At 36.1% G+C, this 14,997-nt stretch overlaps 1 protein-coding gene across 8 annotated transcripts in view; it reads left to right on the top strand.

Moving 5' to 3' along the window:
* Window positions 1–14,997, top strand: part of Tenm1 (teneurin transmembrane protein 1) — a 901,303-nt gene that overhangs the window by 708,111 nt on the left and 178,195 nt on the right. For all 8 annotated transcript variants that reach the window (XM_011251006.3, XM_006541491.4, XM_006541492.4 and 5 more), the window contains one exon: window positions 5,945–6,161. In XM_011251006.3, coding sequence (XP_011249308.1) covers window positions 5,945–6,161 — 217 coding nt within the window. The remainder of the gene's footprint in view (window positions 1–5,944; window positions 6,162–14,997) is intronic.

Raw genomic sequence — 14,997 nt, 5'->3', positions numbered from 1 at the left:
TTATAGCTTTCAAAATGGAAAAGAAATTCATTACTATAAAAAGCAATGGTAAAACTTAAAATGGGCAGAAAAAGTAATAAATCTGATGTTAAAATTTTGAACCATTTTATAATACTTAGAAAATTTAAACATTATTCAATATCTACATATTTGGAAACATCCCATTTTCACTGTCTACACAAAAGCTATATGTATTTTAATGTAAGAAAAAAATCAGTTTGTTTTAGTCCCACTAGTCAGATCTCAAATGTACATAGTCCCATCAGGCTAGTCACTAGACAATACAGAAGTAGAGACTCCCAGTTTTGAATAAAGTTTAAGTGGTCAGCACAGATTCACACATTATATTAAATGTCTACCTTTTAGGTAGAAGTTCCACATTCAGTACCCAGGCTTTCTTTAATAATTACTGCCTTTTTTCAAGTGTTTTTCTTAGCATCATGAGAATGATGAAATGATAAACAAGGTAAGTTTCTGCTTCTATGAAGCTTATGCTCTAACAACAGGAACAGATACTAAACAAAGATAATCATAAATGGTTCTGTATTTTAAATATGTAAGCGTTCTATAAAAAAAATTGAGGGTGGATGAATGTAAATGGAGGCCATAAGTTAATCTGGGAGATGAGAAAGGCCTCACATGCTTCCAGTAGACATTGCAGAGAGTGGAATGAAGATAGAGTTTCTAGACCACAGGGATTTGGAGATCTGGCACTATTCAAAGGTACACAGGCACCAGACTACACCGGCTATTGTTGTGTTTTGTAGGATAATAGTGAAGATCTCATCTTATTCACTCTACTTATAAAGGAAAGAAAGTGATATCTGATGTAATAAAAAGATTATGGAAGAATATTAAAATATAGAATAAAAACGTATAATCCAATGGCCCCTCTTCTCTGGCCTTTTAAATATTCCTCCGTATGTCTTACAGCTTCTTTTGTAGAAAGTGTTCGCATTTGTTGGCAAAATCTGTAAGTTAAATGATTAAAAGAGAACAGTTTTCCAGGAATTTCTCTTCATAATAAGTCGCCATTCATTAAAACCAGTAACTACAGTCATGTTCCTAGGTGTAGAAAATAGCACCATGGGTGAGTGAACACATATAACTCACGCATCAATAAACCTCATATTTTGTATGTCCCCAGCATGCTGCAGAGTTGAGTAAATAGGGAAATGAAAGACAAGGAACCGTGAATTTGGTAGCATTTTCGCTATTTAAGGGCCTCCCATTTAGTCTGGTGCATTAATCTCTAACTAAATTTACAGTTGTCCTAGAAGTAGGACTCTTGAGCATTGACAGACCTCCTATTCTATAACTGCAAAAAATTTAAACTTCAATCTAGCTTGTATCCAAGTGATAGCTCCATAAATAAATAAAATTGAATGAATAAGGAGTTTCATATTAAAGTATTGCTTACCAAGTCAGAGTCATATGGTGTCCTATCTACTCAAAGCTAGTTCCTAAGTGAATGCATTCCAATGAACTGATTGTGCTGAACAGTTTTAAGACTATTTCTATAAGAGTAAGGCTGAACATTTTAAACTGCTAATATAAGCCATTAGAACCCAAGACTAAGACTCTATCCCAAGATATCTTGTAGTTGCTACAGTCCACAACTTGGCATATAATATCTAATATTTATCAATCACTAGATATAAACTAGGCAGTGTGCATATTCTTCATGATTATCTTTTCAACTTTACTGGATTTCAAATATATATATATATATATATATATATATATACATATATATAATCACTGTGATAATTATCAAGGCTGTAAACATATCTAATACCCACAAAAGTTCCTGTCTTTGTAATTTTTAAGATCTACCATGCTATGACATTTTGAGTGGATAATACCCTATTATGGTACTCATGAGGGGAGAGTAGGTGGGTGGGTGGTTGGGGGAGCACCCTCTTAGAGGCAAAGGGGAGGGGGCTGTGGTGGAGGGGTTCATGGAGTGGAGACTGGAAAAAGGGATCACATTTGAAATGTAAACAGATAAAAGGATTAATATTGTTTTGAATTTCTAAACAGAATACTATATGTTAATATGTCTCCCACGTAACTATGGGATCACATTTGTCTCTTTTCCTCTATCTATATAATGAACCTGATAATGTCTACTTAAAAATTTGTTGCAGAAGATAGCCTAGATGAGACATTTTGGAGTACCTAATACTTAGAAAATATTAAGTAGTTGATACAAAGTTGAAATTTCTAAAGGATACCCTATCAAAACTTAGCTGTCCATTCCTATCCAGACAATATTATGGGTATTATGAGTAACCTCATTAGAGGTTTTAGGCCATTATGAATTTCTCCTATATTGTTCATATCTCCTTATCTATTCTCTTTTCCAATCAAGGGCACACATGTGACAACCAAACATTTTTTAGTGATGACTTAATTACACAGAAACAATCAGTAGCCTTGATCATCATTGACATGAATTGAACCAATTAGAATAGAGCCAAATTGGTTGGCAAGCCTGAATGAACACCATGTTTAGTCTTCCAAGACAGTATAATCTCTGTCTTTTCTGCTCTCTTTTATTTTCATTCCCTTAAGGAAAACAATCTCAGAAAATAAAATCAGCTAACGTATGATATGTTCGTATCTGACACCCTGAGCTTGATTGTCAGTAGGGTGCCACAGCTTCCAATTCAGAACAATAAAAGAACTGTTAATAGCCAAAAAAAAAAAAAAAATACACACATCCAGTGTGACTGTCATTTGCACTTCTTTGTAACAGTCTAGACATACTGTTTGGAGTGTTATCCAATGTGATAATTGGTAAGTAGATATTTGCTCCTGTGCTGTGTTCGCCTGCAATTATAATTTAGGGTTGCATGCCAGTGTTGGTTGGCTTCCCTGCTACCTTTCTAAATTCAACAGCACCTTGATTTTTTTTTTTTTGAGAAAAAGGAAATCTCATAAGGTCAGCACTGCATATAGTAGACATTACTAAATATAGATTACCTTGAATTCTATATCACATAACTAAATGAGAATGTGATTCCCAATTTTGAATTAGTTCAATGTTTAGTTTTAGAATCCATTACTATGACATGAGTATTTCTTTAAAATCAACTTATTTTCTGTAATATGTTGGAACCATAGTGCATAGAATGAGACCTGTCAATGTCCAAAACTATTAGTGCATCTGTTAATAGTTAACAAGTGTGACATTAAGTGCTTCTGTGTACATTATGCCAATTAAAAATCACAATTCAATAAAAATGAATAAAGATAAGTTTGCATTTGATACTCGTTTTTTCATGTTTGCATATGTGCCACCAATAGCAAACATTACAAAAACTCTTTTAATCCATCTGATATTTTTGGCAACTTTTTTATACATTCAGATATTTAATTAGCAGAAGAGTAAAGAGATACTATGTTAATAAGTGGCTCTTATCTTATCATAAGAGGTAGTAATGTCATCTAAAATCCTGTGAATATCTGCTAATTTATTTTGCTAAATGATGAAAGAAGGGGACTTATTTTGAAACACAGCCACATGTAAAAGTTGGTCATTAAAAAAAAAGTGTCCAAAAAGAAAGCATGGGCAAAAATCAATTAAACAGGCAAACAAGAAAAAATAAAATAAAGCAAACTTCATTTTAAAACAAACTACTATCTGTGCTACAGGGAATTCGAAAAGACCACATGTAGGGAAAATATCTTCTGAGGTGCCCCAAGGCTACTCTTCCAAAAGCCTCTTCTCTGTGTTACTCACTTTCATTGCCCCCAGCTATGATACATCCTCCTGTAGCTCAAGTGGAACCACCAAGGGAGGGAGGGGGAACAAGTGAAAGCTGCAGGAAAGCAGTGCCTCTTTTATCATCAGCCTTAAGGAGCCACTGATCCCCCTGAATCTGTCTATTCCACTGCAAGCTAAGATTAGCATCTTTATGTTTACCCTTGTTAAACAACTGAATTAGAGCCACTTGCCTCTTCTAAGGACCTTAGAAGGACTTTAAATTTTTTGCTTCTGGGTTGTGGAGTGAAGTGTCCATATGCTCAGTTAATCACTCCAACCACTTCTTTTTTTTCGCATAGAACTCTCTTACAGCTCTTCTCACACTTCACTGGTACAAGAGTCAGCTGTTTAAATGCCTATTTTATCCTCCGAAGTCCTGAGTTTCTAGGGGAAAGGAGGGTTGTTTTCTTGCATTACCTCATCAACCAACTAGCAAAGTATTTTGTACCTATTACATTCTAAATAGTCATTCCTCCCTTCTATAGGTCTTGTGTCCTATATCTTTCCTCTTCCAAAGAGAGAAACTTTTACTTAATTCTTTTTCCTTCACAATGTTTTTTTTCTTAATTAGGTATTTTATATTTACATTTCAAATGTTATTCCCTTTCCTAGTTTCCCCTCCGAAAACCCTACCCCCCTCCCTCTGCTCACCAACCCACCCACTTCTTTTTCCTGGCCCTGGCATTCCCCTATACTGGGGCATAGAACCTTCTTCACAGGACCAAGGGCCTTTCTTTCCTCCCATTGATGACCGACTAGGCCATACTCAGCTACATATGCAGCTAGAGCCATGAGTCTCACCATGTGTTTTCTTTGATTGGTGGTTTAGTCCCAGGGAGCTCTGGGGGTACTGGTTAGTTCATATTCTTGTTTCTCCTATGGGGCTTCAAACCCCTTCAGTTCCTTGGGGCCTTTCCCTAGCTCCTTCATTGGGGATCCTGTGCTCAGTCCAATGGATCACTGTGAGCATCCACTTCTGTATTTGTCAGGCACTGGCAGACCCTCTCAGGAGACAGACATATCAGGCTCCTGTCAGCAAGCTCTTGTTGGCATTCACAATAGTGTCTGGTTTTCATACTGTTAATTCTGAGATTCACTTGAGAAAAACCAACTCCACCATTTTGGGCCAAATTTGAAGCAAGCTTTATTAAATATTAAATACTGACTAAGAGATGGACTTTGGTCAGGAACATTCCCTGGGACTTCTTAGCTAAATTGGCCCCAAGACATATGTTGCAGGGTTTAGAAGGACACCTAAAGGATGTCATAGTTTCCTATGAGGCTTTGATATTTTCCAAGAACCACACTGCCAGCATTTCAGGAGGTTACCTGATCCTTGGGCTGGTGGGGCTTAGGGAATAATTTTGTACATTCCAACAGTGGATTCAGAGGCCAAATGCATATGATGAGGGCCCACCCCAAAAGGAAAGAAAGTGACTCATTATGTTGATGGTTACTGTTTATCAATAATTGCATAAACTATCATTGCTTCTATAAATTCCTAAAATAAAATGAAAGAATGAACAGCTACTTTAGTATACTTGAGAATCACCTATATTAAGCATGTACAATCTTAGTACAATGAAAAATTCTGATTCAAGAATATAGGTATTTAATAAGTTCCATATATAATTGGCTACACATTTGAAAATCACTTTCCTATATACTTTTTCACCATGAAAATCTCAACATCAATGTTGAGAATTATCTGTAGACAACTATACTAAGACGATTTTTTAGGTGAAAATGAAATCAGGTTGTCAAGTACTGGTTAACTGTATATTCACAGTAGATGGTCCAAGGGTAAGAATTTTTTTACAGAACAAAAAAGTAGTTGCCATTCTGATGAGTGGTTCACCAAAGACAGAAAGCTATAACTAACAGAATACTTTAACTAAAAGCTACATTTTAGTTACATAAACTGTAGCCTCTAGTTAACAGATATTAGAGAATTCAAACAGGAAGATTTAGTAACAAAATAGTTTGAATGTATCTGAGATACCCTGCAAACTCAGTGAGTAACAACTCCTAAGAAACATGCAGTTATAATAGGCTCTAGTCTCAAAATATAACTTTGCATTTACATTTACTATCTTTCTCCATTTTTGCATATTTTTGACTATATTGTTTTCTTGGCGATAAATAGCACTATTGATTTGTTTTGTTTTCCAGATGGTTTGACAGACTGCGTGGACCCAGATTGTTGTCAACAAAGCAACTGTTACGTGAGCCCACTCTGTCAAGGATCACCAGATCCCCTTGACCTCATCCAACAAAGCCAGCCCCTCTTCTCTCAGCACACTTCAAGACTCTTCTATGATAGAATCAAATTTCTTATTGGCAAGGATAGTACTCATGTTGTTCCTCAAGATATCTCATTTGACAGCAGGTATATAGAAATTTATTTTGTCCTTACTAAAAGTGCTCATGATTTTCCTTCAGAGCAAAAGAAAATTGCCTTCTAAAGATCAAGTGCTTTCTCATTCCTTTCAACAGTATTGCTATCTTGCTTATGCTTTCTCTTGAATGCCCGCACTGTTACCAGTTTGCTTCTAAAAGCCAATTGGTCATGTTCTATATCATAAAGTTATAGGAGATGTCTATATGTGTATGGAAATTGTTATTTAATGACAAATGGAAGTATATTTGCAAACGTAATCTTTAAGTTCTGAATTATTATTTAAAAGGGGAAAAAAACCTTAAATTTCAATAGCTAAATTGTAGTTCCTGTTTCATGATCAAAAGTGTTTCCAGGTCAAAAAGTTGAATAGCTTCATATCTTAATGGGAAATTCGATGACTGTCTTCTCAGAATGCTCAAATGTCAGAATTATCTCTAAAGATCTGACAAAAAAAACACATTGAAATCACTCCATTTATATAAAGTATAATAACAAGAATGTGCTCATTGGTATTCAACCCATTCACTTTCATCAATGGCACACTTTAATAATTAGTACAAGGCATAGTAGGTAAGTCTATTTATTCAAGATTTCAAGAATGTCCTCCTTAGAGCTGGAAAGATAGTTCAGTGATTAATAGCATTTGCTGCTCTTTCAGAGGACCCAAGTTCAGCTCCCAGAACCCACATGGTGTCTAACAATGGCTTATAAATCTTATTCCAGGAGATCTGATGCTTTTTTTCTGACCTCTGCAGGCACACACATTGTGCACAATCATATAGTCAGGCATACACACACACACACACACACACACAAATATATATTTGTATATGTATATATGTATATGTGTATATATATATATATATATATATATATATATATATATATACCACCTTGATTAGTTCTGTAAGTTGCTGCTTCACTAGTTTTGTAGACTCTTGCAAAGAAAAATCATTAAAAACAGCAAAAATGATTTGTCTAAGATCCTCTACATATGTTCCATTCCCTGCAGATACATTATTTCAAGAGCTTGATACTGGTTACAGCGTAAGAAAATTGCAATTCAATGTTAGCAAGTATCAAGTAGAAAGGCAGAAAAATAAAAATTTACAAGATCACTCCACTCCCCTTCTCTTCAGTTGAATGCTAGAACTCTCATTGAAGCAAAAAAAAAAAAAAATCTTTTATTCTTATTTTATTGCTTGGTCATTCTTACCTGTTGGGCTGCCAATAAACCTAAAATCAATGCCAACATCACAAAAAGGGTTGTTCTTCTTAGGGACGATAGAAAATATTTACCATCCATCAAGATATTCAATAATCCCCACTTCAAAACTTTTTCCCAGTTTAATAACCCCTCTGGTCCATCTCTCAGATGTATATAATCAACATAATTATTTAGATAGTGTAGACTTAATTTTGGAACACAAAGGAACAAAAAGAATTGAGGGCAGTCATTATCCCCATTTTCCTACTTAAGGCAAGAGTAAGTCGACCATATAGGTTTTTCCATACTTGGGGAGAAATCAGTCCAAAAATAGGGGGTCAGGTGCTGAGAGAAATAATAACCTTCATGACTTGAAATGTGTTGAATAACATGTTGAATTCAATAAGGGAAGAAAGTCAGGACCTGAGGGAGACAGCAGACAAGTCATTTTGACCCAGAACAGGGCATTTTGAGCAATCAACTTAGAAAAGGTAAGACAAACTTAAACCCCTGTAGTTCAGCTTCACGCTTCAGCAGTGTTTGTGAGGCACTCACACAGCGAACAAAACCATTACTTTGGGTGGTTAATGCCCTTCTCCTCCTCCTGGTTTGATTGAGTTTTCACTTTCTTTTCTCAAATGCTCCAAGTTATCATTTGGCTCTGCAAGTCACATTTACATTCAGAATGATGGGTCTCCGTCCAATGGTCTCTGCTATTAGAGTCCTTGCTGTCAGGAAAAGATGTGAGCCTTCTCCGAATTTGTGTACCTGTGTTTTCTCTATCAAAATAAATGCATTCACTTTTCCTTGCTTTATCATTGGACAAAATAATCTCATTTTTAATCACATATATAGCTGATAATTACAATCTCTCTGGTACACTCATATAATATTTTTAGTATGCAAAGCACCCAAGCACACACTATTTAATTTTATTTTCACAGTATCCCTGTGAAATGGGACAATTGTTTTTGGTATATTTTGTATATGTGGAAACCGAGATGCTAAGAGACTAAATCACACAGGCAGCAAGGTTGGATTATAGCATCTCCTATAATCTTTCTATTACACCACATCTGCCCCATACCTTCTTGTCCTTAAACTTATCTGGTGACATGAACCAATTTTGTCTTGGATAAATGGCATCTAGGTCAACATAAGAAACTTTGAAACCAAGCAGGTTTTAAAATCAGCTTCAGCTAGTTATATTTCAATAGAACGAGTTACAAAATTTTAATTAGGGCTAGCTAATGAAGTACTTCTTTGGAGGTGAGCATCATGAAATGAACATTTTGTTCCATGGCAAGTATTATTGTGTATCTATTGTGAATCTGATGTCTGATATCTCGGATCTGTGTCATTTCATTTAATTCTCATCAAATTGTTCATGGTATGGTTTGTTAAAAGTTTCATTTTTCAGCCGGGCGTTGGTGGCACATGCCTTTAATCCCAGCACTTGGGAGGCAGAGGCAGGTGGATTTCTGAGTTCAAGGCCAGCCTGGTCTACAGAGTGAGTTCCAGGACAGCCAGGGCTACACAGGGAAACCCTGTCTCAGAAAAAAAAAAGTTTCATTTTTCAAATGAGGAAATTAGTATGTTAGGTAAATGACTTCAACAAAATCATAAAGAAGTTAGAACCTGGATTTGAACCCAGGCACACACACTAGTACTGAATTCCTGAATTTTAATTGCTGAACTGAGTCATGATGGCTTACTTAGAAAACTGGAGCATGTGACTCTAACATAACTCATGGCTCTTACACAACCCTGACTGTAGACTAACTTCCCTCAGATAAATCTAAAACACATACATGCCATAATTAGCCAAAGCAGTTTTTGTTTGTTTGTCTTTTGGTTTTTTGTTTTTGTTTTTTGCTTTTGCTTTTGCTTTTGCCACATAACTGCAAGGCAGTTGGGTAGATGGTGAAAACAAATATCATTGCTAATGGTTTCATTTACCTACTGGAAAACCATGAGCCACTCAGCTGACTTGCTGTTGCGTACTGTGCCAGTCAGTCTACAGAGAGCAGTACATAGCTACACAAGTGTAGCAAGGACACATACAAATAATTGTTCACCCCTGTGCATCACAAGGGGAGCAGTTTTGGATGTACTCTATGAGCTGCACTGTCACATAAAAGTGACAGTGTGAGATATAGACCTTCCATGCCTTCTATGGTGGTGTAATGTTTGTGAAGACACAAGTTGCCCACAGAGAAGTCTCTAAGAAACTAACTCATTTACACATTTTTCCTAAATACAACTGACCCTGTAGCTCAAATTTCTTTCTTTTCTTCAGTCTATTCCGAACATGTCTACAAAGTAAGCCACATAGTCTACATGCCCCATATTACTTATTACTTTTTAATAATGTAAATAGGTGAACAGAAGCATTATTGATCTTCAGTGTCTAAGCATTTAATCACTATTAATAATGTAGAAGGTTTTTATAAATATGTAAAAACAAGAGTACATTAAACTAAATGACAGCAGTAATTTGCAAAGCCAGACATCTCGCTCGCCATCACTAATGGAGAAGTGCATTTAAAGACATCATTGTACCAAGGTTCGTGCAACAACTGACAGTAGGGTTAGCCAAACTCATTTATCTATTTAGTAACTGAGAGGTTGATGCCTCACATCACTCTTCGTCAAGTGTCTCTATCAGATGTTGTTCAGAATTATGCCACAGATGTATTGTGTTTAGCCTGACATTTGTGATGTGAAAGACCAATTGTAAAAAATATTGGAATATAAAATGCTTCTAGAAAATTCACAAACCTCAGCATTGCCAGGCACATACCTAGTTGTAGCACAGGTGGTCTGGAGCTGAGGGACAGTGATGCTCTGGATAGGAAAGGCAATGCCTATCTAGTGCCCCACTGTCCCCCTTACACCTGGGTCACTTCCCATTTTTATGATGACGCTTCCCCTTTTGGCACTTTGAGTTTTTCCACCTCTTATCTGTGAAAATTCTTTGGCTTCCCTTCAAAAGATTTTAAGACTATATGGCTAGGTGTGATCTCTTTCTCCAATTGCCTTTATATATTGATTATCATTTTACTTAATTTAGATTAAAAATAGAGAAAAAATAAAAAAATAAATATGGGATAGAAATCATATTAACAGGAAAAACAATATATTGTATTAATATACTTAATATCCAATAATATTTCACTGAGTGCCTATGTATACTTCATGACTAAACTACTATATACTTTTCCTCAAATATTAAGCTAACAAACTCCTATAGTATCTTAAGTACCAACAAACATGATATCAGATAACTCAGGTCCCACCAAAGTAAGAAAGTGTCTACTTTAATGATCATTGTATTCATCACCTAGCACAATTTTTTTCTTTTTTTTTTTTTTTTTTTTTTTGCTTATTTGTTTGTTTTATTGTTTTTGCTTAATTTTTTAAATTTTTTTTCTTTTCCATTTTTTATTAGGTATTTAGCTCATTTACATTTCCAATGCTATACCAAAAGTCCCCCATAGCCACCCACCCCCACTCCCCTACCCACCCACTCCCCCTTTTTAGCCCTGGCGTTCCCCTGTACTGGGGCATATAAAGTTTGCGTGTCCAATGGGCCTCTCTTTCCAGTGATGGCCGACTAGGCCATCTTTTGATACATATGCAGCTAGAGTCAAGAGCTCCAGGGTACTGGTTAGTTCATAATGTTGTTCCACCTATAGGGTTGCAGATCCCTTTAGCTCCTTGGGTACTTTCTCTAGCTCCTCCATTGGGAGCCCTATGATCCATCCATTAGCTGACTGTGAGCATCCACTTCTGTGTTTGCTAGGTTCCGGCATAGTCTCACAAGAGACAGCTACATCTGGGTCCTTTCGATAAAATCTTGCTAGTGTATGCAATGGTGTCAGCGTTTGGATGCTGATTATGGGGTGGATCCCTGGATATGGCAGTCTCTACATGGTCCATCCTTTCATATCAGCTCCAAACTTTGTCTCTGTAACTCCTTCCAAGGGTGTTTTGTTCCCACTTCTAAGGAGGGGCATAGTGTCCACACTTCAGTCTTCATTTTTCTTGAGTTTCATGTGTTTAGGAAATTGTATCTTATATCTTGGGTATCCTAGGTTTTGAGCTAATATCCACTTATCAGTGAGTACATATTGTGTGAGTTCCTTTGTGAATGTGTTACCTCACTCAGGATGATGCCCTCCAGGTCCATCCATTTGGCTAGGAATTTCATAAATTCATTCTTTTTAATAGCTGAGTAGTACTCCATTGACCTAGCACAATTTTCAAGTACAGTTTAAAATTGAAATTTTGGCCCAGAAACCTGTGTTTCATCTCTGACACCCATGTAAAAATCCAGATCCATTTGCATTTGTAATTCTAGCACTTTTATTGCCAGAAGTTGTGCACACAACACAGCAGCAGGCACTAGAGAGACCCTTCCTTGAAACACATTGGAGAGAAGCAACTCCCAAAATATTGTTCTCTGATACATGTCCTGTGGCAAACGTTCCTACCTACCTATCTACACAATCTACACAGAGAGAGAGAGTGAGAGAGAGAGAGGGAGAGGGAGAGGGAGAGGGAGAGGGGGAGGGGGAGGGGGAGGGAGAGGGAGAGAGGGAAAGAGAAAGCTTGAGAGAGAATAAATATATATAAATTTTAAAAATAAAGGTCTAAACTGTTAAAGCAATGCTACTGAATGGAATTACAGAATCCTCTTGGAATTTAGGACTGGGACCAAATTTAATACAGTACTAAGTAAATAGTATTCTTCGTGAACTACAATGAAAATGAAGTTAAATGAAATAGTAGGGTGTTTTCTAGTTCTTTTTATAGAGTTGCTGCATTGTAGTTTTCTTTTTGGTTCACAGTGGGATGTATATTGTTATCTCTGAATTATCACATTCCTTAATCATGTTCTACAGGCCATGGCATATTGCTTCACCGAAAAAATTGAAGCAAGGTCAAAATGAGTTAAATGGCTTCTTTCCTTTTGAAACAGAATCTCACATAGCCAAGGATGCCTCAAACCCCGAATGCCTTTGCCTCCACGTCATGATTGCTGGGTTTAAATACATGTACCACTTTGCCTGGCCATGTTGCTGTACTCTTGAAGTACACGTGTTTTTCTTGCATTTATCAATGAAATCAGCCACTATTGGTTGCATAGAATAGTACACAGATATTATTAGGTACTTAAGTAAAACAATCCTCAAATGTAAAACGAGCCTAAAGGTAAGATTCCAACTCTCCAAACAGCACAGAAGCAAACCTCATAAAAGATGAAGTGATTCTGCAGCAGTCCCGAAGTGATCACTCATTTTTATCTTTTACTATCTTCCACCACTGTCACGGCCTGCCAATAATTGAGATCATTCATAACTCCATATCTGCATCAATAATTCTTCCTATCTTCAGTGGGCTAGATAATCAAGATTTAGTACCAAGAAAAACAAAGCTAGAAATAAGCGGCAACATTAAAATTAGGAATGCTGCTGTTAACACTTTATTAATGCTAATGTTAATGCTCACTTTAGCCTGCATCATTTTTTGGCTCACTAAAAAACAGAAGAATTTAACATCCTAGAACTACCTGAAACAAAGAATTTAACATCCTAGAACTACCTAAAACCAAAGTCTTGGCAAACTCTTCTTGCCTAAGCTAACTTCCTCTTTTTCTATTTCCCTTACAATAATAAAATCTTGATTCTTGTCCCTGATTAGTCATAATACCTGATAATAGCCATAATTACTTACCAAAGCTTGTTTAATAAAGCACGGTATTCTGCACTTGGCTGAACTGAAGATGTACACCATTTGAAATTCTATTAATGGCCAAACAATTTATTGACTGAAGACTGAGGTTAAAGGAAGGCTGTGGGAAAATGAACACTGTTAAAAACATTGCTGAGTGTGAAAGGCGAGTGAAACCTACCAATAACCACACTTAGCAGATATTCCTTATTTTTAAGCATATATTTTATGAAAGTATTTCCAGAGAAACGTATGAGTAACTAATGACTTCATTCATCTTGAGAAGGAGATGGCAAAGATATCATATTCCTCTGACATTCTTAATACAATACAATGTCCTGGTATTGATTCATTTTTTAAGACTGGAAAAGGCTGAGCCAGGCAGTGGTGGCCCACGCCTTTAATCCCAGCACTTTGGAGGCAGAGGCAGGTGGATTTCTGAGTTCAAGGCCAGCCTGGTCTACAGAGTGAGTTCCAGGACAGCCAGGGATGCACAGAGAAACCCTGTCTCAAAAAAAAAAAAAAACAAAAACAAAAAACAAAAACAAAAAACAAAAAAACCAAACAAACAAACAAACAAACAAAAAGACTGTAAAAGGTTTCTATTTACTCATTCCTTCCAGAAATATTTCTTGAGAAACTATTCTGCACCAAGAATTGTATAGATAGATGTAAACACATAAACACAGACTTTTCAATCAAAGAGTTTACATTATAGTCAAATATTAAGATTTAATTACTACACATTTTAACATGTATAATTGTCATGTTGTAACCCATAAATATATAAAAATATTGTGCTCCACTTAAGAATAAGAAATGGTGAGCTGGGATTATAGGTCAGTGATAGAGTACCTTACTAGCATGTTAGAATCCCCAGATTTGATCCTTACCTCTGCAAAAAGCATCAAATAAATATTTACTTAAAATAATTATATTTTGCAGTAAATTTAGTGTATCTGAAATATTAGGCTTTTCAAGGAACCTGTTCTTCAACACGGTGTTCTCAAGTTCTAATTATTTGGTGGTGCAGACATGTAGCCTAGTTTGATATAAGAGGTATCCTCACAAATACAACACAGTCATTAGGCCATTTCAGAAATGAAATTAACCAACATGTTTTCAGCAAGAACCCAGAGATGGGGCTAATTGGTTCTGCTGACCACAAAGAGCTGCTAAAATTGACACACACAAGAGACTATTGATGACTTGCAAGAAAAATACAAAGAATATTTAAAGAAGCAATGGTTTACCTATTAGCAAGTAGTTTCATCCTTTGGCATTTTAGGACCCTAAATTTTACTACAACTTAAAAGTTTTTGTACTAAGCAAATGAATTCATAGAAAAAAAATCAATCATGAAAAAAAAATCCCATCTCCCATAGTAAAAAAATCCTACTAACTACACTTTGGAGTCATTTTATCATGATAGATCCTACAGTTTCCTTCAAGGTAACCCGAATTTCAGAGGATTGATAGCCATTTCAGATGAGATTTATGAACATTACAACATTTACTTGGTTCATTTGTTCATTCGGTGATAGACACTCTCCTAGGCTCTAGGCTATAGGGGACAATATCTCTTCAGCATAGCAAGGAACACAGACTATAATGAAAAAGAGAAATGTGAGGAAGGAAGAAGTACTGTCAAGTGAGATTTAAGAAAAAAAAAAGTCAGGAGGCGAGAATGATCATTTTTGACAGAGTGGTCCAGAGAAGCCTCCCTAAGGAGATAACACTAGATCAAAGCCCTCATAGCTTTCATCAGTATGCCAGATGATTTGGACGTGAATATTTCTTACCACCTGGACCCTTATACAATAGATTTTCACACACTGAGCTTCCTATTGACTTTTAGGTGCTGTTGAATTAAGATTCTCT

The sequence above is a fragment of the Mus musculus genome, chromosome X (assembly GCF_000001635.26).
Source record: "Mus musculus strain C57BL/6J chromosome X, GRCm38.p6 C57BL/6J".
Lineage (NCBI taxonomy): Eukaryota > Metazoa > Chordata > Mammalia > Rodentia > Muridae > Mus > Mus musculus.
Note: the sequence above shows the minus strand (reverse complement) of the source record. Positions and strands in the feature narration are given on the sequence as shown.